The 25,586-nt window shown below is 42.4% G+C and overlaps 1 protein-coding gene across 1 annotated transcript in view; it reads left to right on the forward strand.

The window, feature by feature from the left end:
- The window catches only part of SULT1C2 (sulfotransferase family 1C member 2), a 47,479-nt gene extending 21,925 nt beyond the window's left edge, over positions 1-25,554 (forward strand). The window contains 7 exon segments of the mRNA XM_078443801.2: positions 5,557-5,734; positions 6,168-6,293; positions 18,207-18,304; positions 22,027-22,153; positions 22,587-22,681; positions 22,813-22,993; positions 25,442-25,554. Of these exon segments, the coding sequence (XP_078299927.2) occupies positions 5,557-5,734; positions 6,168-6,293; positions 18,207-18,304; positions 22,027-22,153; positions 22,587-22,681; positions 22,813-22,993; positions 25,442-25,554 (918 nt within the window).
- The last annotated feature ends 32 nt before the right edge of the window (positions 25,555-25,586 follow it).

Below are 25,586 nucleotides of genomic sequence, written 5' to 3' on the forward strand. Positions count from 1 at the left end.
TTCCTATTGGGCTGTTAATCTTTTTCTCAAAGATCTGAAGGAGTTCTATATGTAATCTGGATATGAGTCTTTGAAAAATGCTTCCTCCTCCTGTGTAGATTGTTTTTTACTCTTTTAATGTGTTTTCGATGAACATAGTTCGTCACTTTAATTTAATCCAATTTTGTGATTGTTTTCCGTTATGGTGGATGTCTGTTTTAGCTCATCTAATAAAGCTTGGCTTTTCCAAAGGTCATAGAAATGTTCTCTCATGTTTCCTTCTAGGACCTTTATTGTTTTACCTTTCACATTTAGATCTACAATCCACCTAGGCCTGGTTTTCATGTATGGCATACAATGAGGTGAAGATTCAGCTTCTTTCAGCTGGATATCCAATTTCCAGCACTATTTATTGGAAAGGTCACACTTTCTTCTTCTCCATTGCAGTTCCATCTTCTAAACTCGATAGCTGTCTCTGTGTGGTTCCATTTGAGGACTCTCCTTTCTGTCTCATCAGACTACTTGTCTGTCCTTACACAAATACCACACTTCCTTAATTAATGTGCTTTTATAACAAATCTTGATATCAGATACTTTAAGTTAAAAGCATTCAAGCTTTGGGCCATAAACAATCAGTGGATAACTTGATCTGGACTCATAAAACTTAATTCATATGCTAAGTGCACCAGAGACCAGAAAAGAAGAGGCCAGAGGTGAGCAGATATGCTAGAAAGTTCTGTGATGTTACACTTCATCTGCTGTGGATATGGAAGAAGCAGACATGTACAGTAGTTTTAACTGCAAATTCTTTGAGAGCCATGGGTTTATTCACTGCTTACATTTGTGTTCAGTAACTATATGTTAATAACTGACATTGCTAAGTAGGGGGGCTTTCCCATCCTTAGTCCAAGGTGATGCTTCAGGTGTGGATAATGGTGCTACCTTGACAGCAGAGAATGTGGGGCAAGTGAAGTACACAACGCCAGGTGTCTCTGACATTGGAAGAACATTAGTAGGTGGCTGGTAATGAGGGCTTCACAGAGAAAGATAGCGAGCTAGTGCTGGGAACTTATGAGTTATCCAAGGTTCCATGAGTTAACAGCACTGAAATCAGTGAGGTTGTCAAAGAGAAGAGAGCAGAATGAAGAAAAATGGGTTGAGATTATAGAAAAAACCTTTGGAAAACAGGAGGCAGAGATGTCAGTGAAGAAGCATCCGAGGGTGCGGTCAAAGAATACAAGAAGACATTGTCAGAAATGGAGGCTAGGATGCCTGGTTACACTTGAACCCAAGAAAGAAAAGCACTGGGTCATAAACAAGGTTGGGAGTTGGCAAAAACTATAGCAGTAACAGAGATTATTTAACACAAGAATGGATTAAATTTCCAGGTAGCCAAGGATACTAGGGAATATAATTTGCCTCCATAAAAGTACACCCTATGTAGGACAAGGCAAGGTATAAATAGATATACACCAAGCTCTAGACTGTGGTTCTGTCCTCTCTGCATTTAGGCTTGGCTAAATACAGGTTGGGAAGAACCAGCATTTTAAGCACTTACTATGTACTAGGAAAGGTGTTTTCATTAATATTGCTGGTTTTAATCTTAAAACATCAGTTGGAGACAGGAACTGTCACTCACAGTGAGTCAGGCTAAGAAGTCAAACGAAAGAACACCAAAGGAGCAAGAGTCTACCTGGAGCTGGATGCATCTGCTCCTGAAGCCAACTTCCTGTTTTCCCACAGGCCCAGGTGTTTTAGATTCTCTGCCAGGCAGAGAAACTGCAGCAACTCGAAATCTGGATTCTGCTGCCAAGCTCAGCTATCCACCGAGCATGCACAGATACTGAGAAGCCAATTCAGAGGAAGGAACATCCACACAACCCTCAAGTTTGCATCAAGTCAAGGGAGCTGATATTTGCAGAGTGGTCAAAGCCACATTCGACCTTGTTTACATTTCTTCCACATCAGGCCAGGTCACAGGGCTAGTTCCTGTTCAGGACTAATTCTTCCACGAATGGCTCCAACTTACCACATGGATGCCAAGAGCCCCCAAAGGGCCTTTACCTGCTGAAGGCCCCGTATGCCTCAGACACAGTGGTAATTTGAGCCCCTGCAATTGCCATACCCAGGGAATGCTACCCTGCTTCCTTGGAATGCATTTTGTGTGTCCACTGACCCTTGGTCAGGACTTTGGGCTGCCGATTTTCAGCTGGAACTTGAAGGTAAGAATATGGCTTAAAAGAAATCCTCAACTCACTGATTTACTTTTCAAATTTTTATGTAGGTGCTGCTATATTGCTATAAATAGAAGTGCTTAACTAAAGCCAGAGAATATTTTAAGGAACCTAAAAAAATAAAAGTTATTTATAACCAACAAATACCAGCTTAACAATGTAAGTCTAGAAATTCAGGAAGCTGAGTCAAAAACCTCCAAAATGCCTGTCCCATAATATCATCTCTCCTTCCCACCTGGATCTCTCCCCTACATGCTGAGCCTACAAAGGGGACTAGACCAGGTAGGTCCCTGAGCTTCGGGATGGCTAGAAATAAAAATAAGTAATTGTAGGACGGTGGAGTAAGAGCTATAAAATCTACACACAAAATGCTACAAGATCCCATGAGAAGGGACAACTCTTTCTGTCCATGGAGTCAGAGACAGCTTCACAAAGGAGGCCCCTGACCTGCAGGGATGACAAAGTTTCCAGCTGGTTTCTCAAGTGGAAATTTTATGCCTTTATGCCTGTAAAGGAAGAACTCTTTCTGTGCCTCTCCTTTATGCTACTTAAGTAGCATACTTCATACATACTTTATACTTCTGAGACCAGATATGGGGCAGGGTTGGGGCGGTTTACCAAGCAATCCTCAGATTTTCTGGATACTGGCAGTTTAGACACCCTTTACCTAGAGATAGCATCAGATCCCACAGGTTAAGGGCTTAGTTCCCACAAGACTGCTCCCCTCAACCCTGACTTCACATGCCAGTCACAAATTCATATTACAGCCTGTGTTTCTAACCAACCACTTTTTTTTTTTTTTTTGACAAGGGGAAGTGTGCACACAATAGGGGGAGAGGCAGAGGAAGAGGGAGAAAGAGAATCTTAAAGAAGGCTCACACTCAGAGCAGAGCTCCACACGGGGCTCGATCTTACGACCATGAGATCACAACCTGAGGTGAAATCAAGAGTGGGTCACTTAACCAGCTGAGCCACCCAGTCACCCCACTAACCAACTACCTTTAGGTTGAAGGTCCCCATGACCCCTTCCATGAATTTAATTCATTTGCTAGAATGGCTCATAGAACTTGGGAAAACACTTCACTTAATATATTACTGGATTACTAGAAAAGGATATAACTCAGGAACAGCCAGATGGGAAAGATGCATAGGGAAAGGTGTGTGGGAAGGGGCATGAGTTTCCATGCTTTCTCCAGGGGTACCATGCTTCCAGCACCTCCACGTGTTCATCAGCTGAGAAGCTCTCTGAATCCAATCTTTTTTGGAATATGTTTATATTGTAGATTATAACTGTGTGCACCCCTCAATATAGACATATCAATATATATTTGAAAAAAACATAAAAACATAAAAATAATAATTTTTCTTCATACATTTGGGCTTATTCCAAATTTTCTGGTACATATATACACTCACAATAAAAAACAAGAGAGCTAATCTTTTTTAAAGGAATCTGGAATTTGCAGACACACACTGGCTACAACCTTGGACAACTTATTGATCATGTGACTCCCAGCTTCCTCACATTTATGAATATAAATTATAAAATCATGATATGAATTAAAAGAGAAAAGAAAAGTATATAAAAGATCTAACATAGAAGGCCTATAAGAAATGTTAGCTCTTGAGATGCCTGGGTGGCTCAGTCAAATGTCCAACTTCAGCTCAGGTCATGATTTTCATGGTTGGTGAGTTAGAGCCCCTCATTGGACTCTGTGCTGACAGCTCAGAGCTTGGAACCTACTTCCAATTCTGTGTCTCCCTCTGTCTCTGCCCCTCTCCTACTCATGCTCTGTCTCTCACTGTCTCTCAAAAAATGAATAAACACTAAAATATTTTTTTAAAGAAATGTTAGTTCTCTTCCCACCTCCCTCTTAATGTTGATCACATGGTAATTTTGATATTATCCAAACTCTACCTTCTTTGACATATCATCAAACCAGCTGTTTCTTACACTTGAAATTTTTTTTTTGGAAATAGTTCATCTTTCATTTTCTTAAAACATAGTCTCCATTCTAAGAGATTTACCTCACTCTGAGAGTAGAGCCTTGAAAATGAGCCTTACTATGGTAGCACAAACTCCCTCTCACCCACTGCCTGGAAAGGCTGGGCCAGATTCTCTTATTCAATTTCCAGTAAGTATGGAACATTTCCTGTAAGGATGCTTTCAACTCTAAAGTCCTGGCACTGAATTTATATACAATAGTTAAATTTATGTATACAAGGAACTCATCCCAGCACATGCAAATTGAAGTGTTCAATAAATGTTAGCTTTTAAGTAATATTTAATTACTAGCAGTAGCAATAAATGTCTTCTGGGATCGCAGTAGCCAATTATTCTAGAGTAATAGTGGCCCATTCTCCTGGCTTTCTCATTTTGTGCATTTCATACATTTCTTTCAATAGAACCAAACACACAAAAAACCTGATTCAAAAAATGGGCTAAAGATTTAAATGGACATTTCTCCAAAAGAGATATATGAATGACAAATAGGCACATGAAAAGATGCTCAACATCATTAATCATTAAGGAAATGAAAATCAAAACTACATGAAATATCACCACATACCTATTAGAATGACTATTCTAGAAATTAAAAACATTTTAAACATATACTTAATAAATAAAATAAACAGAAAATAACAAATATTGTTGAAGATGTGAAGAAATTGGAACCCTTGTTCCTTTCTGGTGAGAATGTTAAATAGTATACTGTGTACTGTGGAAAACAGCATGGCAATTTCTCAAAAAATTAAACATAAAATTACCATATGATCTAACAATTCCATTTCTGGGTATATACCCCAAAGAATTGAAAGTAGGATCTTGAAGAAATATTTAAATACCCATGTTCATAACAGCATTATTCACAAAAGTCAAACATTAGAAGCAATCTAAATGTCCATACATGGATGAATGAAAAGCAAAATGTAGTTTTTGTCACACAGTGGGATGTTTTTCAGCCTCAAAAAGGAATGAAATTCTGACACATTGTACAACATGGATAAACTTTGGAGATATTATCCTAAGTAAAATAAGCCAGTCACAAAAGGACAAATATTGTATGATTCCATTCACATGAGGGACCTAGTATAGACAAATTCATAGAAAAAGTAGAAGGGGATAGGGGAAAAGAACTATGGGGAGTTAGTGTTTAATGGTGTAGTTTCATTTTGGGAAGATTAAAAAGTTCTAGACATGGATGTTGGTGATGGCTGCACAACAATGAGAATGTACTTAATACCACTGAACTGGATACTTAAAAATGGTTAAAATGGTAAATTTTATGTTATGTGTATTTTACCGCAATTGTTTTAAAAGTCCTCTATCCTGTGCCCACAGGGACTCCCCCTCCCATTGCAAGACAGTGTGGCCCTGACCACAGAGTTGAGGACACAGCTACAACTGAGAGAGGTGGCAGGGATCCCCCTGCAGGCTAGCACTGTGGACAACTGGAGCCAGATCCAGAACTTTGAGGCCAAGCCAGATGATCTCCTCATCTGTACCTACCCTAAATCAGGTGACTGTGGGGTTAGGGTACAACCAAACTTCAGCCTGTGGAGTAAGAAAGGGCTGCTCATGTCAGTTATAATCCCCCTTGATACAGTGCACTCACTCATTCAAGGAAAGCTGCTCCTTCTCGCTATTCCATGATGAGGCAATCTTGGGATGCCTAATGTCCCTGGGTTTATTAGGGTCAAGCATAATGGCTTTAGAGGACCCAGCCTGTTGTGCTCTATTATGGATTGCTCTTGGGTGACAACGTCATGCAGCTCCTTCTGTCCATAGAGACCTTGTGGGGTTTTCCCACATGGACGTTCAGGACAGGATCCTGACCTGAGGGGAGGTTGAACCAAATACCATCAATATCCACGTCCTCTTTTTCACCCAGGACACTTAAGACAGATTGTCTAACCAGTTTCTGTATCTCACCCTTTCCATTTGGGCCCCAGGGACCACGTGGATTCAGGAAATTGTGGACATGATTGAGCAGAATGGAGATGTGGAGAAATGTCAGAGAGCCGTAATTCAACACCGCCATCCATTCATCGAGTGGGCTCGGCCACCCCAGCCTTCTGGTGAGAGTTCCCCCATTATTGCTATGATTCCATTCTTTCTCTTCTTTTAAGATTTTTTTTAGAGCAGTGTTAGATTTACAACAAAGTAGACTCACAGAGATTTTCCGCACATGCATAGCCTCCTCCATTATCAATATCTACCTCCTCCCCCAGATGGTGCATTTGTTTCAATTGATGAACCTACACTGACACATCATAATCACCCAAAGCCCAGTGTTTGCTCTGGATGTTGTACATTCTATGAGTTTGGACCAATGTATAATGACCTGGATCCAGCACTGTAATACCACACAGAGTAGCTCCACTGCCCTAAAAATTCTCTGTGCTCCACTCGTTCATCCCTCCCTCTCTCCCCAACCCTGACAACCACTAATCTGTTTACTCTTTCCAGTTTTTCCTTTTCCAGAATATCATATAGTTGGAATCATACAGTATGTGGCCTTTTTAGACAGGCTTCTCTCACTCAGCAATGTGCATTTAAGTTTCCTCCATGTATTTTCATGGCATGATAGCTCATTTCTTTTCAGTGCTAATATTCCATTGCTTAGATGTACCACAATTTATCCATTCACCTACTGAAGGGCATTCCAGTGGCTCTCCTTATCCCTTTCTCTTCCTCTCTCTTCCTCCTTTCTCCCTCTCTGATTCTTTCTACATATTACCTAAAATTATTTGCCAAAAATGAATCTAAGTAAAAAGGATTTGCCTTATTTTCTTCTTAAATGCTCCCTCTGACCATCACGCTATAGAACACACAGAGAAGGTAGAGAGCTATTTATGAAACAATTTGCACTCTCTCCTTTCCTTACTCCACCCATACAAAATCCCAGAGCAGCCAAGAAAGTGACAGATAATCATCAAAAATAATGCGTTTGCAGCCAACTATTTCTGTTCTGTAGGGAGACTTTTTTAGGGTAATACTCAACCTAGAATTGAGTATTCAAAACACACACACACAAAAAAAAAAAGACAAAAAGACAACCAGAACTTCTTGGAATTCAATACACTTCTTGAAATTAAAAAAAAAAAAAAGGGCAACCAGAAGGCAAAAGAAGCCATTCCAGGTAACTGGCAGCTGCTGAAAGCATGTTACAGAACAAGGATAAGAGGAAGACCTACTTTGCTATTTCAGTATTGCATAGGACAGCACAATGAAAAGCTGGAAACACAACTAGCTAGAGCTGCAATATTATAAGCAGCACAACTCTAGTGTTGAACCAATTGTGGACGGAGCTACCAATGTCTTGTGATAGAGAAGTTCCTTATCTGATGCCCATCAAACCTTAAACTTGTGCCCAAGTTAGAATAGCCTTAGGTACTTTCTTGTCCTTCTGGTTCTACTTGCCTAGCCACTCAGACTCCTTTGACCCTCAATTCCTGTCTGTCTGGTTATTCACTAGCTTAGCAATCCAGTGCCTGGTCTGATCGCTGCTCTGAACTACCTGTGAGTCTCTGACACTGCACGCAGAGTACTCTCTGCCTGCTTAACTGTGACCCCACTCTGTGTGTAGCCAGGGCCTTCCATTTTTGTTGGTGTCTGGTCCTTTGATCCCTTGAGCAGCAGGATGGTATAAGGAATAAAGACAACAAGGGTTTAGATCCTGATGCCATCACTCACTCAGCTCAGTGACCTTTAGCAAGTTACCTTCTCTGTGTTACAATTGTCTCCACTGCAAAATGTCAATAGAATTGGTGCCTACTTTAAAAAGTCATTGTAGGGATTAAATGAGTTAATATGTGTCAAAAGCTTAGAACAACACCTGGCACAGAGTAGATACCATTTAAGTGTTAGGTATTCCCGATCACCTCTTAGGCTAAATCCCTTGCCCCACAACGGCATGTGTTCCCTGGTCATCCAAGCCCATTTTTTTATCTTATTTCTACATTCAACCCCAGACACTATCATCTTACCTCTGACAATCTGGGAGATTAAGGAGAGGGAAAAAAATCCTAAACATGATTTCTAGTGAGGCATTCTTGGCAGTGGGGGAGCAGAGTATCCAGCATAAGCATATGCTATTGTTAAGTCAGCATAAAAAGCAGGATAGAGCTTCTCTCAAGGCAATGCCAGTAGCTACAGAATTCAAGAAAGGATAATAACCAATAGCCCAGCATGGCACATCATACAGAAATCAAGATGGATCTTTACAAAACAAGGTGCCCTTGGGGTGCCTGGGTGGCTCAGTCAGTTAAACGTCTGACTTTGACTCAAGTTCTTGAGTTTGAACGCCACATCAGGCTCTGTGCTGACAGCTCAGACCCTGGAGCCTGCTTCGGATTCTGTGTTTCCCTCTCTCTCTCTGCCCCTCCCCTGTTCTCTCTCTCAATCTCTCTGTCTCTCTCAACAATAAATAAATAATTTAAAAAAAAACAAGGTGCCCCATGTCCAAAGATGAGATAAACACTGAAAAGGGTTATGGTCTTTCCAGCTATAAACAGACAGAGGCTGGGTGAAGACTCAGCTAGGCAGTAGTTTTATTTAAGAGCAGATGGTCCCTGCCACCTGAGGTGAGGGCTACCATTAGGAGGGTAATATGGTTGCTGAAATAGACTGATGGATGTTGGTCAAGTATACCAACCACCCTCAGAGGGTTCAAGAGTGAGCGGACACTCCTGGATGTAATGGAAGTTTGTGTCCCGCATGGTCAGTCTCCCTCCCAGGAGCCCTCCTACTCTCCCACCAACTCCTAGCAACAGAGGTGTTTGACATCTAAAGCATTGCATATATGACCTAATAAAAGCAAGGCCGGGAAGAATTTGAAAAGGTGCATGTGTGTGTGTGTGTGTGTGTGTGTGTGTGTGTGTGTGAGAGAGAGAGAGAGAGAGAGAGAGAGAGAGAGAGAACTGTATATAGGTGAGATCTAGAAATAACTCCTACAGCTCAACAAGAACTTATACTACAGGCCCTGGGCTGCATATATGACTCCATACCTCCACTTGCCTTCAATAGTTCATGGTCCAATGGAGGAGGCAAAGGCAGACCATATGATGACAAGGAGTGGGTATGTTGGGTAGAGGTTAGCATAGGACACCATCAGCAGGGTGAAGAACGTGCCTGAAAACCAATGCCTGGAGAAGCTGACACCTGCAATGACAAGCTGCTACTGCTGCTGTTGCTGTGTTTTTCCTGCCAGACTGCAAGCTTCTCATGCAGATGATGAGGGCCAAAAATTACTCCATTGGCCCTCTTCTTCCACGGGGCAGGCTCGGGAATGACTTTATGACCTGAGGTGTGTTCATGGACACTCTCCCCTGCCCTTCTCACCCCCTGAGGCTGAGCACTCATGGCAGAGTGCCCAGGAAATGAGACCACCCCAACCAGCTCTCCTGAAGCACTGATAAGAGACAGAGAGAGAGAGAGAAGGAGAAAACATATAATTTACTTGAATCTGTGAAATAAAACATGGGTGGAATGCTCCATGTAAAGCCCTAAACCTGCAGAATCTCTGTCTATTGTAAGGATTCTTTGGGAGCAAAGTTTGAAGCTGGAGCTAGGTCAAGCCTGCTGGGAGGGTTGCATGTAAGAGGATGAAAACCCAAGACTACCAGCCCCCTTCCCACACAGGGGTCATTGAGCCCAGGATCTGAGGGGCAAACATCCTCAGGTCATCACAACCTTATCTTCTTCTTCCTTCTCACCTCCCTGTCTTGCAAGTCCCTCTACACTTGGGCCCCTGGGGAGCCTTCTTAGTTTCTTGCGAGATTGGTTATGCATTTAAAGGATGTTTGTGGTGTTTTAATCAGATTTTACAGGTGCTTTACAACAGAAGAGGTCTTCATAGTGTCTGGAACACTATATTGCTAGCAGTGGAAGTGTCTGGAGAGACTCTAAAAAGTGACTGGGACGAACCAGGTGCCCAGAGATATAGGCAAGGAAGACAAGAGACCTGGAGAAGCAGAACAAGTGTAAATAGCTCTGAAGGGTAACATGTGAGCAGGAGACACGATGGAAGCTGAGGAAAGGAGCTAGACGCAGGACAATTTCACAGTCTTGCTAAGGAATATGGGCTTTAACTATAGACCAGTAGCTTGCTAATTTTTCTTTTCAGTACCAGAATTTTTTTTAATTATTGGGACCATATGAATCAATAATTCCACCTCTGCGTATATTCCCTAAAGAATTAAAGACAGAGACTAGAGAAGGATTGGTCCGGAAGATGGCGGCGTAGGAGGACGCGGGGCTCACAGCGCGTCCTGCCGATCATTTAGATTCCACCTACACCTGCCTAAAGAACCCAGAAAACCGCCAGAGGATTAGCAGAAGGGAGTCTCCGGAGTCAAGCGCAGACGAGAGGCCCACGGAAGAGGGTAGGAAGGGCGGCGAGGCGGTGCGCGCTCCACGGACTGGCGGGAGGGAGCCGGGGCGGAGGGGCGGCTCGCCGGCCAAGCAGAGCCCCCGAGTCTGGCTGGCAAAAGCGGAGGGGCCTGACGGACTGTGTTCCGACAGCAAGCGCGACTTAGCGTCTGGGAGGTCATAAGTGAACAGCTCTGCTCGGAAAGCGGGAAGGCTGGAGGACAAAGGGAGGGAGAGCTGCTGAGCCCCCGGACGGCAGAGCTCAGCTTGGCGGGGAACAAAGGCGCACGCCAGCGCCATCTCCCCCGCCCATCCCCCAGCCAAAATCCCAAAGGGAACCAGTTCCTGCCAGGGAACTTGCTCGCTCCGCGCAAACACCCAACTCTGTGCTTCTGCGGAGCCAAACCTCCGGCAGCGGATCTGACTCCCTCCCGCTGCCACAGGGCTCCTCCTGAAGTGGATCACCTAAGGAGAAGCGAGCTAAGCCTGCCCCTCCAGCCCCCGTGCACCTTGCCTACCCACCCCAGCTAATACGCCAGATCCCCAGCAACACAAGCCTGGCAGTGTGCAAGTAGCCCAGACGGGACACGCCACCCCACAGTGAATCCCGCCCCTAGGAGAGGGGAAGAGAAGGCACACACCAGTCTGACTGTGGCCCCAGCAGTGGGCTGGGGGCAGACATCGGGTCGGACTGCGGCCCCGCCCACTAACTCCAGTTATACACCACAGCACAGGGGAAGTGCACTGCAGGTCCTCACCACGCCAGGGACTCTCCAAAATGACCAAACGGAAGAATTCCCCTCAGAAGAATCTCCAGGAAATAACAACAGCTAATGAACTGATCAAAAAGGATTTAAATAATATAACAGAAAGTGAATTTAGAATAATAGTCATAAAATTAATCGCTGGGCTTGAAAACAGTATACAGGACAGCAGAGAATCTCTTGCCACAAAGATCGAGGGACTAAGGAACAGTCACGAGGAGTTGAAAAACGCTTTAAACGAATTGCAAAACAAAATGGAATCCACGATGGCTCGGCTTGAAGAGGCAGAGGAGAGAATAGGTGAACTAGAAGATAAAGTTATGGAGAAAGAGGAAGCTGAAAGAAAGAGAGATAAAAAAATCCAGGAGTATGAGGGGAAAATTAGAGAACTAAGTGATACACTAAAAAAAAATAATATACGCATAATTGGTATCCCAGAGGAGGAAGAGAGAGGGAAGGGTGCTGAAGGGGTACTTGAACAAATTATAGCTGAGAACTTCCCTGAACTGGGGAAGGAAAAAGGCATTGAAATCCAAGAGGCACAGAGAACTCCCTTCAGACGTAACTTGAATCGATCTTCTGCACGACATATCATAGTGAAACTGGCAAAATACAAGGATAAAGAGAAAATTCTGAAAGCAGCAAGGGATAAACGTGCCCTCACATATAAAGGGAGACCTATAAGACTCGTGACTGATCTCTCCTTTGAAACTTGGCAGGCCAGAAAGGCTTGGCACGATATCTACAGTGTGCTAAACAGAAAAAATATGCAGCCGAGAATCCTTTATCCAGCAAGTCTGTCATTTAGAATAGAAGGAGAGATAAAGGTCTTCCCAAACAAACAAAAACTGAAGGAATTTGTCACCACGAAACCAGCCCTACAAGAGATCCTAAGGGGGATCCTGTGAGACAAAGTACCAGAGACATCACTACAAGCATAAAACATACAGACATCACAATGACTCTAAACCCATATCTTTCTATAATAACACTGAATGTAAATGGATTAAATGCGCCAACTAAAAGACATAGGGTATCAGAATGGATAAAAAAACAAGACCCATCTATTTGCTGTCTACAAGAGACACATTTTAGATCTGAGGACACCTTTAGATTGAGAGTGAGGGGATGGAGAACTATTTATCAGGCTACTGGAAGCCAAAAGAAAGCTGGAGTAGCCATACTTATATCAGACAAACTAGACTTTAAATTAAAGGCTGTAACAAGAGATGAAGAAGGGCATTATATAATAATCACAGGGTCTATCCACCAGGAAGAGCTAACTATTATAAATGTCTATGCGCCAAATACCCGAGCCCCCAGATATATAAAACAATTACTCATAAACATAAGCAACCTTATTGATAAGAATGTGGTCATTGCAGGGGACTTTAACACCCCACTTACAGAAATGGATAGATCATCTAGACACACAGTCAATAAAGAAACAAGGGCCCTGAATGATACATTGGATCAGATGGACTTGACAGATATATTTAGAACTCTGCATCCCAAAGCAACAGAATATACTTTCTTCTCGAGTGCACATGGAACATTCTCCAAGATAGATCATATACTGGGTCACAAAACAGCCCTTCATAAGTTTACAAGAATTGAAATTATACCATGCATACTTTCAGACCACAATGCTATGAAGCTTGAAATCAACCACAGGAAAAAGTCTGGAAAACCTCCAAAAGCATGGAGGTTAAAGAACACCCTACTAACGAATGAGTGGGTCAACCAGGCAATTAGAGAAGAAATTAAAACATATATGGAAACAAACGAAAATGAAAATACAACAATCCAAACGCTTTGGGACGCAGCGAAGGCAGTCCTGAGAGGAAAATACATTGCAATCCAGGCCTATCTCAAGAAACAAGAAAAATCCCAAATACAAAATCTAACAGCACACCTAAAGGAAATAGAAGCAGAACAGCAAAGGCAGCCTAAACCCAGCAGAAGAAGAGAAATAATAAAGATCAGAGCAGAAATAAACAATATAGAATCTAAAAAAACTGTAGAGCAGATCAACGAAACCAAGAGTTGGTTTTTTGAAAAAATAAACAAAATTGACAAACCTCTAGCCAGGCTTCTCAAAAAGAAAAGGGAGATGACCCAAATAGATAAAATCATGAATGAAAATGGAATGATTACAACCAATCCCTCAGAGATACAAGCAATTATCAGGGAATACTATGAAAAATTATATGCCAGCAAATTGGACAACCTGGAAGAAATGGACAAATTTCTAAACACCCACACTCTTCCAAAACTCAATCAGGAGGAAATAGAAAGCTTGAACAGACCCATAACCAGCGAAGAAATTGAATCGGTTATCAAAAATCTCCCAACAAATAAGAGTCCAGGACCAGATGGCTTCCCAGGGGAGTTCTACCAGACATTTAAAGCAGAGATAATACCTATCCTTCTCAAGCTATTCCAAGAAATAGAAAGGGAAGGAAAACTTCCAGACTCATTCTATGAAGCCAGTATTACTTTGATTCCTAAACCAGACAGAGACCCAGTAAAAAAAGAGAACTACAGGCCAATATCCCTGATGAATATGGATGCAAAAATTCTTAATAAGATACTAGCTAATCGAATTCAACAGCATATAAAAAGAATTATTCACCATGATCAAGTGGGATTCATTCCTGGGATGCAGGGCTGGTTCAACATTCGCAAATCGATCAACGTGATACATCACATTAACAAAAAAAAAAGAGAAGAACCATATGATCCTGTCAATCGATGCAGAAAAGGCCTTTGACAAAATCCAGCACCCTTTCTTAATAAAAACCCTTGAGAAAGTCGGGATAGAAGGAACATACTTAAAGATCATAAAGGCCATTTATGAAAAGCCCACAGCTAACATCATCCTCAACGGGGAAAAACTGAGAGCTTTTTCCCTGAGATCAGGAACACGACAGGGATGCCCACTGTCACCGCTGCTGTTTAACATAGTGCTGGAAGTTCTAGCCTCAGCAATCAGACAACAAAAGGAAATCAAAGGCATCAAAATTGACAAAGATGAAGTCAAGCTTTCGCTTTTTGCAGATGACATGATATTATACATGGAAAATCCGATAGACTCCACCAAAAGTCTGCTAGAACTGATACATGAATTCAGCAAAGTTGCAGGATACAAAATCAATGTGCAGAAATCAGTTGCATTCTTATACACTAACAATGAAGCAACAGAAAGACAAATGAAGAAACTGATCCCATTCACAATAGCACCAAGAAGCATAAAATACCTAGGAATAAATCTAACCAAAAATGTAAAAGATCTGTATGCTGAAAACTATAGAAAGCTTATGCAGGTAATTGAAGAAGATATAAAGAAATGGAAAGACATTCCCTGCTCATGGATTGGAAGAATAAATATTGTCAAAATGTCAATACTACCCAAAGCTATCTACACATTCAATGCAATCCCAATCAAAATTGCACCAGCATTCTTCTCGAAACTAGAACAAGCAATCCTAAAATTCATATGGAACCACAAAAGGCCCCGAATAGCCAAAGTAATTTTGAAGAAGAAGACCAAAGCAGGAGGCATCACAATCCCAGACTTTAGCCTCTACTACAAAGCTGTCATCATCAAGACAGCATGGTATTGGCATAAAAACAGACACATAGACCAATGGAATAGAATAGAAACCCCAGAACTAGACCCACAAACGTATGGCCAACTCATCTTTGACAAAGCAGGAAAGAACATCCAATGGAAAAAAGACAGTCTCTTTAACAAATGGTGCTGGGAGAACTGGACAGCAACATGCAGAAGGTTGAAACTAGACCACTTTCTCACACCATTCACAAAAATAAACTCAAAATGGATAAAGGACCTGAATGTGAGACAGGAAACCATCAAAACCTTAGAGGAGAAAGCAGGAAAAGACCTCTCTGACCTCAGCCGTAGCAATCTCTTACTCGGCACATCCCCAAAGGCAAGGGAATTAAAAGCAAAAGTGAATTACTGGGACCTTATGAAGATAAAAAGCTTCTGCACAGCAAAGGAAACAACCAACAAAACTAAAAGGCAACCAACGGAATGGGAAAAGATATTTGCAAATGACACATCGGACAAAGGGCTAGTATCCAAAATCTATAAAGAGCTCATCAAACTCCACACCCGAAAAACAAATAACCCAGTGAAGAAATGGGCAGAAAACATGAATAGACACTTCTCTAAAGAAGACATCCGGATGGCCAACAGGCACATGAAAAGATGTTCAACGTCGCTCCTTATCAGGGAAATACAAATCAAAACCACACTCAGATACCACCTCACGCCAGTCAGAGTGGCCAAAATGAAGAAATCAGGAGACTATAGATGCTGGAGAGGATGTGGAGAAACAGGAACCCTCTTGCACTGTTGGTGGGAATGCAAATTGGTGCAGCCGCTCTGGAAAGCAGTGTGGAGGTTCCTCAGAAAATTAAAAATAGACCTACCCTATGACCCAGCAATAGCACTGCTAGGAATTTATCCAAGGGATACAGGAGTACTGATGCATAGGGGCACCTGTACCCCAATGTTTATAGCAGCACTCTCAACAATAGCCAAATTATGGAAAGAGCCTAAATGTCCATCAACTGATGAATGGATAAAGAAATTGTGGTTTATATACACAATGGAATACTACGTGGCAATGAGAAAAAATGAAATATGGCCTTTTGTAGCAACATGGATGGAACTGGAGAGTGTGATGCTAAGTGAAATAAGCCATACAGAGAAAGACAGATACCATATGGTTTCACTCTTATGTGGATCCTGAGAAACGTAACAGAAACCCATGGGGGAGGGGAAGGAAAAAAAAAAAAAAAGAGGTTAGAGTGGGAGAGAGCCAAAGCATAAGAGACTGTTAAAAACTGAGAACAAACTGAGGGTTGATGGGGGGTGGGAGGGAGGGCAGGGTGGGAGGGAGGGCAGGGTGGGTGATGGGTATTGAGGAGGGCACCTTTTGGGATGAGCACTGGGTGTTGTATGGAAACCAATTTGACAGTAAATTTCATATATTAAAAAAAAAAATAAAATAAATAATAATTGTATTACAACAACAACAAAAAAAAAAAAAAAAAAAAAAAAAGACAGAGACTAGAGAAGCATCATTCATAGAAGCATCATTCACAATAGCCAAGGATGGAAGAAACCCAAGTGTCCAGGACAGATGAATGGATGAGTAAAATGTGATACATACATGCAATGAAAGATTATTCAGTCTTAAAAAGGAAGGAAATTCTGATACCTGCTACAACAAGGATGAACCTTAAGGACATTATGCTAAGTGGAATAAGCCAGTCACCAAAAAAAGACAAACACTGTATGATTCCACTTATATTAGGTATCCACAGGAGTCAAATTCATAGAATCAGAAAGAATGGTGGCTGCCAGTGCTGGGGAAGGGTGGAATGGGGAGTTAGTGTTTAAAAGGTACAGTGTTTAAGCAGATTGGTTGCACAACAACATGAATGCAATTAGCACTACTGAACTGTTCTCTTTAAAAGAGTTAAGATGGAAAATTTTACTTTACGTGTATCTTGCCACAAGTTTTAAAAAAAATTATTAGGGGTTCAAAACATATAAAATAAGCAAAACCAAAGATGACCAGAATGAAACACATCCTTTCAACTCCACCTTGAATCCCCTACCTCAAACACATAGCTTGGGGAACAAGTGTGAAAAACCACCGTTAGTATAGAAGGTTTCCAAACAGAAGAGGCACATGGTCTGAGCTGCTCAAAAGCAGCAGCACTCTCCCCAGTGTCCGTGTGTTCACCAACCCAGAAGCTCTCCAAACCCCAGACTTTAGGGACTTAATGGAGGCTTCATCGTGCAGGTATGATCTATCACTTACTCCATTTTCAGCCCTTCCTCCCTCTCTGGAGAATGGGGGATAGGGCTGAAAATTCCAAGCTTCTAATCATGGCTGGTCTTGCTGGTGACCAGCCTCCATCCAGGAGCCCACTTAGAGTCAGCTCATTAGAACAGGACACCCTGGGGTGCCTGAGTGGTTCCGTTGGTTAAGCATCCAACTTCAGTTCAGGTCATGATCTGACACCTCATGAGTTCAAGCCCTGCATTGGGCTCTGTGCTGACAGCTCAGAGCCTGGGGCCTGCTTCCAATTCTGTGTCTTCATCTCTCTCTCTGCCCCTTCTTTGCTCATGCACTTCCTCTCTCTCTCTCTCTCTCTCTCTGTCTCTCTCAAAAATAAATAATCATTAAAAAAACTTTTTTCAAAAAGAAGGGCACCCTTATCACCCAGGATATTATAGGGGTTTCAGGAATTCTGTGCCGAGAAGCAGAAGCAGAGACAAATATAAATTTTCTATTATCTCACATCCCCTACGTCAGTCTAACACAATGATTGCACAGAGCAAGTGTCTAGTCAGTGTTTTAGAGGACAGAGTGGAAATCACAACTCATGTGACAAGTACATATGTTTTTAGAGATGAAACAAGTGACTAGCACATGGGCCAAGTACATGGGCAGCCTGTTGCAGACACGCAGGGGTGGGCACTGGCTGGGAGGCAAGAGAGGCCTGCACTCTGGTTCCCCCTGGCTCTGCTACAATAAGAACTCACTTGTCCCTTCTCAGCTTCTGTCTCCACATCCTAGAAGTGACAGAGTAAATTAATCTAAGCTCCCTTCCAACTCTCAAGCTGTTTGAGTCTACAGAAGTGATGGTAAAATAAATAATCTTATTATGAAATCCCAAAGGAAGTCAAGAGATAAGCAGAAAGATGGGGGTGGGGGGTGATGGGACATTCTGGACAGAGCCAAGAATATAAGTTCCCCCATGCAGTACTTGTATTACACAGATGTTTCCTCTTGATTTACTTCAAAGGGGTGGAAAAAGCCAAAGCAATGCCCTCTCCACGGATACTAAGGACTCACCTTCCAGTTCAGCTCTTGCCTCCATCTTTCTGGGAAAATAACTGCAAGGTAAGACAGCAATAGCTTCCCTGGGGACAGGCGGGAAGACTAACCCTCCTGAGAGCAAATCCGCCAGACCCTAACTCACAACACTGCCATCATGTTTACTTCTCCGCTATCTCTGCAGTATTGCTGTTGATCAGCAATAAGAGAAAATGTAAAGTTCTATACTCAGCAGGATATTCACCTGAATGTTTTCAAATAAGATGTGGATTGTTTGAAGGTACAGACGAATTTTTGGAGAGAACAAGAGATAGTGAGTGTCCACAGTTGATCCAAGGGTGTGGGCAATGGAATTCTCATAATAGAGGACAGAAGAAAAAGTGAGGAGAAAAAAACCCTGATGATTGTTTAAAAGGGTAAATAGATGGAGCAGTGTTTCTTGAGGGGAGCAGTTGGCCTTAACCTCTAGTAAACTCTGGGCTCTTAGCTTTACTGCTTCTGGGACTTTATTTATTCTGTATTCAGCGTCTAATCAGTTCCTGGCACATAGAGGACATTCAAAATGTGTTTGCTGAATGAATAACAAATGAATTAGGTCAAGGAAAGAAACTAAGGTGTCAGCCAGCGATGTTAAGGAAGTTTTCTCAAAGGTGGGAATGAAGGGAACAAAGGGCTAGGAAGGGTGTATTTCTAGGGAACAATAGCGATTATGTGGGTCCTTTCAGTAAAGTTATATAAGGGAACAAGAACCTCCATTTCTGGGATTATGTTAAGACTAAACACCCTGAAACCTCTTGTATAAAACGCTTAGCAATTACACATAACAAATGACAGGTTTCCTTGTAAATGTGTAACTGAGATCCAGATACAGTTGAGGAAATCCCTCAGTCCCACAATGAAGAGGGCACTGGAACTCAGAGAGGTCACTGACACCGTAGCTGTCCTGTGGGTATTTGATGACCTGGAGAATGCAGCAGCGTGAGTTTCAATGGCTGCACAGGGACAAATCCCAGAGCAGAAGGAACCAGAAAAGTAAGGAGCCCAAGCTGGGACAGCTGAAGGGCTTCACTGTCAATGGACAGAAGTCTCTCTGTGTTGACCTGGGCTCTCAGCTTCCCTAAAAATGTGTGGCCACATTTTGAAGGTCTCCTCTTCAAAGGAGGAAATTCAAGCTGCACTTCTTGCATTGTCCAAGAAGCCCCATGCTGAGAAACTGTATAAGGTGGTTCCATTGGTGGCATCCCCAGGATGACTAGCAAACACAAACATGGGATGGTCGGGGGGAGGGGGGCATACCTTCTGCTTGCAGTGCTCCGTCTTGAGTCGACCATCTCACATTACAAAATATACAAAGGAACAAGCTAAAAATATATTAAAAACCAACCAAACAAATAAACTGAACAACAACAACAACAACAACAACAAAAGGAACAAGCCAGCAAGAGAAAGAGTCTGCAGAAAGAACAAACAGCAGGGTTGGACCTCAAGGACTTCAGATATCAAAATGACCAGATATAGAAATATAAGTTGTGTAAGAAAATTGAAAGATTGAATCAAAAATCAAAGAAGGGAATAAGATGCTATTTTTAAAGCATAATTTTTATTAAGTTAAACAAATAATCAGGATTTCTGTGACTGAAACAATATATAAGCATCTGCTATAAAAATCCAACCAAAGCTCTCTGATTTGACAACATCTGCGGTGGCTCTCTCACATGGACCTGGGAGGGCACAGCACGTGGTGCCTCCGAGGGGCCGCCGAGGCCCCGGAAGGGCCAGGGCGCCTGGGCTGGCTGCAGCAGGGTGGCCACGGGGACAGAGAGACCGCCGTGGGTGAGAGAGGAGGCGCCCCGTCCCACTTCATCTCCCCACTTGCTTCTGGGTCCTCTGCCTGCGGGAGGGTATCCGCTCCTGCTGTGCACTAGGACCCCATCGCGAATCTGCGCCTGCAGGACTGACCCTCACAAGCCAAGCCTTCCTCTCTCCCTCTCGCTGTCTCCGGGTTTGTGGCCTTAAGCTCCATCACCATGGTCTCTGCTTTCGGATAAAAACCACCAGCGTTAGAAAGATGGTGTTCCTCAGACCTGAACCACGACCCCAAAACTGGAAGTAGAACCCAAGCCCTGACAATCAAATTTCTTGTCATTGTTTGTGGGATGTGAGATTGCCACAGAAATAGCTTTTGTCGCCACTTATTGTCATGCACCTTCCAAAAATGTGTTATTAATTACCTGTGGCTATTTCACACTGTTACTTAGTCCCTTTCTTTCTAGCCCTTTCAATTTCTGAACTAAAAAAAGCTAATAATACACTCACACACACAAATTCAACAACAGGTGAAGTGCAGAACGGACACCACAAAAGAGAGAATAAATGAACTTGGTGGGGGAAATGGGATGAAGTTTTGAGGAGGGAAGGGAGAGCCTTGTGGCTGGAAGTGAGAAATAAGATAGGAAGATTAATTAAATGATTAGCCAACCAGAAATTAAAAAGCCTAAGAATTCAGGTGGATTTTTTTTTTAAACTTCTCACGCCTAGGAAGCACCAGGGTCAGTCAGGAGGCAGAGGGAGCAAGGGTAACATGTGGTCAAGAGCCTTTATTCTGGTTTCCGAAGGAAGGAATGGGTGAGGCAGGTAAGCAGGTTTAGGATTGGGTAGTTTGGATGATTTCTGCAGTCTCTGGGGCAAAAGGGATGATGCTTCTGCTTTTGTGGTCCTGGCCCTGGGGTGATTAGAGCAGATGGATAGTGGCACAGAGTGTGAGAGCCCAATAAGGGAGGTGTTTGAGATGTAGGCTCCAGACTGGTGGAGTGATAAGTGAGCGTGCTTGTGAGTTGTTACTATCTCTAGTAACCTGCTAAACCTGGCAGGGGCAGTCCATCCAAGGTTAGCAAAGCCCCAGGATGTCAAAGCATCAGAATATAGGAAGTAGCACTACTGACGTTTTGGGCCAGATAATTCTTTTGGGTGGAGAGGCAGGGGGCTGCCCTGTACACTGTAAAATGTTGAGCAACATCCCTAACCTCTACTCATTAGATGCCAGTAGCACTGCCACCCCCTGTTGTGACAACAAAAAATACCTCCAGACATTGCCAAATGTCCCCCAGTAGGCAAAATCATTCCTAGTTGAGAACTGTTTTAGGGTAAAAACAAACAAACAAACAAACAAACAAACAACATTGAAATGACTAGTTATGGATCTAAGGTGACCAGTCAATGAGACCAGCTCAGGATTGATGCTGTCAGAATGTGAGTTGAGTACTTAGCAATCATTAAAGGTCATATTTGGTTAAAGTGAAAGGCTGGGAGGGTAGGAGACAAGGTTGTGGTCAAAATGAAACCTAAACAGGATGCTTTGTAGGACAAGACCTGAAGTGATTCAAGATGAAAATAATAGAGTTGATGAGAACAGGAAAGAAATAAGACCGAGACGTCATCCTGCTTCTCCGGGAAACTGAGATGAGATGTTGGGAGGATCATCAGCACATGCATGTGGTAGTTTCTGTGTGACGGGAGGTCATAGTTGCTAGAGAATGATTGGACTCTGACACTAAAGGGGCAAGCAAGAATCAGGCTACTTAACAGGACTGAGTTTGGATAAAGAGGACAATCAGCAGAGAAGCAGGGGACAGCCAGAGGAGGAAGAGGTCATGGCCAAGTTGAACTGTCAGCACAGGAGAGCTGAGGCAAGTGTGTGTGGCCACCATTGGCATGGCTCAAACTGAGTGAATTCTGTGAAAATTCACTTTTCATACCATCTTTTACCCTCCTCTATTGTCACCCCAAAGTTCCTTTATGTAGCTTGAAATGCCAAAGACTGCATGGTTTCCTACTACCATTTTCAAAGGATGAATCAAATGCTTCCTGACCCTGGCACCTGGGAAGAGTATTTTGAAACCTTCATCAATGGGAAAGGTAAAGGATAATCCTTCACATCTTTGGGTTCCCAATCCAGGTATCTAGGAATCATTTGATTCCTTAGAAGGTTGTGTTCCTCCTTATATGTGTCCTACCTCAGACTGGGACTGAGAAGGGCAGGCTGCCTGAGCTCAGAGTGAATACCCATAGTCCCAGCAAATATCTCTCACCCAATTTGAAAGCCTTTACCCCAGGTTACCTGACCCATAGAGTCATCCCCATTCCAAAGAGTATCCTTGTTCCAATATCAGGGCATATGTGATTATACACAATAAATATGAATCCATTTTAGGTAGCATGTTGGGATAAATTACCCCAGGGCTATACCATACAATATCACCCTCTAAGTCAAACAGATCAGGACTCAGCATATATCTGGGACTTTGGGTGATCCTTATGTAGAGTGTTATGTTTCTTGTGTCTGTTGCAGTGGGCTGGGGTTCCTGGTATGACCATGTAAAGGGATGGTGGGAGATGAAAGACAGATACCAGATTCTCTTCCTCTTCTTTGAGGACATAAAACGGGTGAGTAATGGCCCTTCAGAAAAATCATTCTAGGCTCTTTCAGGGCTGCACCTCTGGGAGGGACACCCTGAAGAATTTATGTGTGTCCTGATACCATCTTCCATTCCAATGCAATGTTACCCTCACCACAGGACCCAAAGCAAGAAATTCAGAAAGTGATGCAGTTCATGGGAAAGAGCTTGCATGAAACAGTGCTAGATAAAATTGTCCAAGAGACATCATTTGAGAAAATGAAAGAAAATCCCATGACAAATCGATCTACAGTTCCCAAATCCATCCTGGACCAGTCCATTTCCCCCTTCATAAGAAAAGGTGTGTGTGGCCTCAAATACTATATAAATATAAGTATAAACCAAACACTCAGTTTGTCTAGTAATATCTGTCTGCCTCTTATCAAGAAGATGTTAGGGGTTTTTTTTTAAATTTTTTTCTTTAAAATTTATTTCTTATTGAGAGACAGACACAGAGTGTGAGTGGTGGGGGGGGTAGAGAGAGGGGGAGACACAGAATGCGAAGCAGGCTCCAGGCTCTGAGCTGTCAGCACAGAGCCCGATGTGGAGTTCCAACTCACAAACTGCGAGATCATGACCTGAGCCAAAGTCATTGGCTCAACCAACTGAGCCACCCAAGTGCCCCAAGAAGATGTTAGGTTTTATTAATTTCAAGACAATACACTTAGCCTATTAAAAATAATATGCCACTAATAAGGTGGGGATTTAATCTTGTTACAGAAGAGAGCTCTCTGGGGTATTTGGTTGTAAGAAACGGGTTTGTTAGGAGAAGTCAGGCAGAGGTATAAGAGAAATGCAGTCTTGCAGGTAGTTAAGAGCAAGAGCCACCATTGGTCTAGACCTTGTGGGGATCCCTGGATCTCAGAGTAAGAGCCTCAGCAGCAGGAGGGTACAGCTTTTTGCTAGAAAGCTTCATCCCTTACAGGACTCAGCTGCCCTTCACATATCTGCTAGGAGTGCTTTCCTCCACTGACCAGCTTCCTGTCACTCTGCCCATTACACTTCTACTTTATAGCTTCTGCTGACTCGGCTTCTTCTCATAGGTTGGTCTTTATTTATTATTAAATTATTTTTTATGTTGATTTACTTTTGAGAGTAAGAGAGACAGAGGGAGAGTGGCGGAGGGGCAGAGAGAGAGGGAGACACAGAATCTGAAGCAGACTTCAGGCTCTGAGCTATCAGCACAGAGCCCGACACAGGGCTTGAACTCACAGACTCTGAGATTGTGACCTGAGCCAGAGTCAGACACTTAACCAACTGAGCCACCCAGGCACCCCTGCTCATAGCTTGGTCTTGATGATGGCCCACACATGGGCCATCATGACTTCCAACTATCACTGCTACTGAGCACTGCTTCATTGTCTTAATTTTTTAGTTCTACTTCCCAAAACAGGAATTCTAATTGGCTCCAGCTAATATTTTTTGAGGAAAAAAAGCCTTATCATTTTTTATTTAAAAAGTAATATATATCATTGTAAAAAAAATTAGATCAATATGGAATTGCATTTTTAATGAAAAAAATTTTTTTCTTCACCAAAACCCTGCCCCCCAGAAGTAGCCACCAGTAGTATGGCTCCCTTTCTATTTAAGAACACAGACTTCTTTTGCACAACAGAGGAACCATGGTATACTACTGCTTTGCAACTTTTCTTATTTTTTTAATTTATTACTTTATTTTGTTGCATTTTTGAATTTACAGCATCATCCCATGCTAGTACAGCAAACCAAAAAATGCCATTCCTTTTCTCTTCAGATAATCAATGGTGAAGATTTGGCAAGTAGCCCTTCTTCAGATCCAGACAAACTTATCTTTCTATACACCTTCCTTCCCTCAGGCTCATACATATGCAAACAAAAATATAGAACATGGTGAAGGCTAAAACCCAAATGTGGTCATACTTCACACCTTCATTTGCCAGAATATAAGACATCCCTCCAGAGCAAGGCATGTAGGTCCATATAGCTCACTGTTTTTAGTGGTCTCATGTTATGCCGAAGCATGGATGCATCATAACTCATTCAACTATTCCCCTAGTGAAAGATACCACAGTTTGTTTTTTTAATATTTTATCTTTATGAATAATGTTATAGTAAACATCTTTGTATGCACGTTATGTCCTGATGCTTTTATTTCTGTTGCACAAATTTTCAGAAGAGGCACTGCGGAGATATAGAGTATTTCCCCTTTTTAACATTATTTTAGTAGTTACTAGTTGGTGAAAAAGCTCATACATATCCAGTGTCTCAATGACATTTTTCCCAAAAGTTATTTCTTTTTAATTGAGAAGTAACTTACCAAAAAATTCAAACTCTGAAATATGCAGTTCAATATATTAAAAAATGTATACACCCATATAACCAGCACCCCAGTTAATCTCTACCCTCAGATACAACCACCGTTCTAATTTCTATCACTACAGATTGATTTTGCCCGTTCTTAGACTGCATATAAATGAAATCATACAGTATGTACCTTCTTGTGTGTTGTGTCTATCACTCAGTGTAACGTCTGAGATTCCTCCATTGGTCTGTGTCATTTCTGTGCAGTGGTCCATTATGTGAATATATCACAAGTGAGGCCAAGCACCAGCACCTTTGCGGCAATTATCCACTCTAGCTAAGAGTCCACCCCCTGTGCAGAGCATGCTAGGGTCCTTCTTAGATCAGAGGGCTGCAGGTGGAAGTGTAGGCATCGATGGGGAGGGGGAGAAAGGCAAACGTGTTGTCGAGCTTGGTTTTCCTCTTCTAGGAACTGTGGGGGATTGGAAAAACCACTTCACTGTGGTTCAGAGTGAAAGATTTGATGAAATCTACAGACAAAAGATGGAAGGAACCTCAATAAATTTCTGCATGGAACTCTGAACAAGATGTACATAGAAAGGTAGATGACAAGA

Source organism: Panthera onca, chromosome A3 (genome assembly GCF_046562875.1).
Source record: "Panthera onca isolate mPanOnc1 chromosome A3, mPanOnc1 haplotype 2, whole genome shotgun sequence".
Lineage (NCBI taxonomy): Eukaryota > Metazoa > Chordata > Mammalia > Carnivora > Felidae > Panthera > Panthera onca.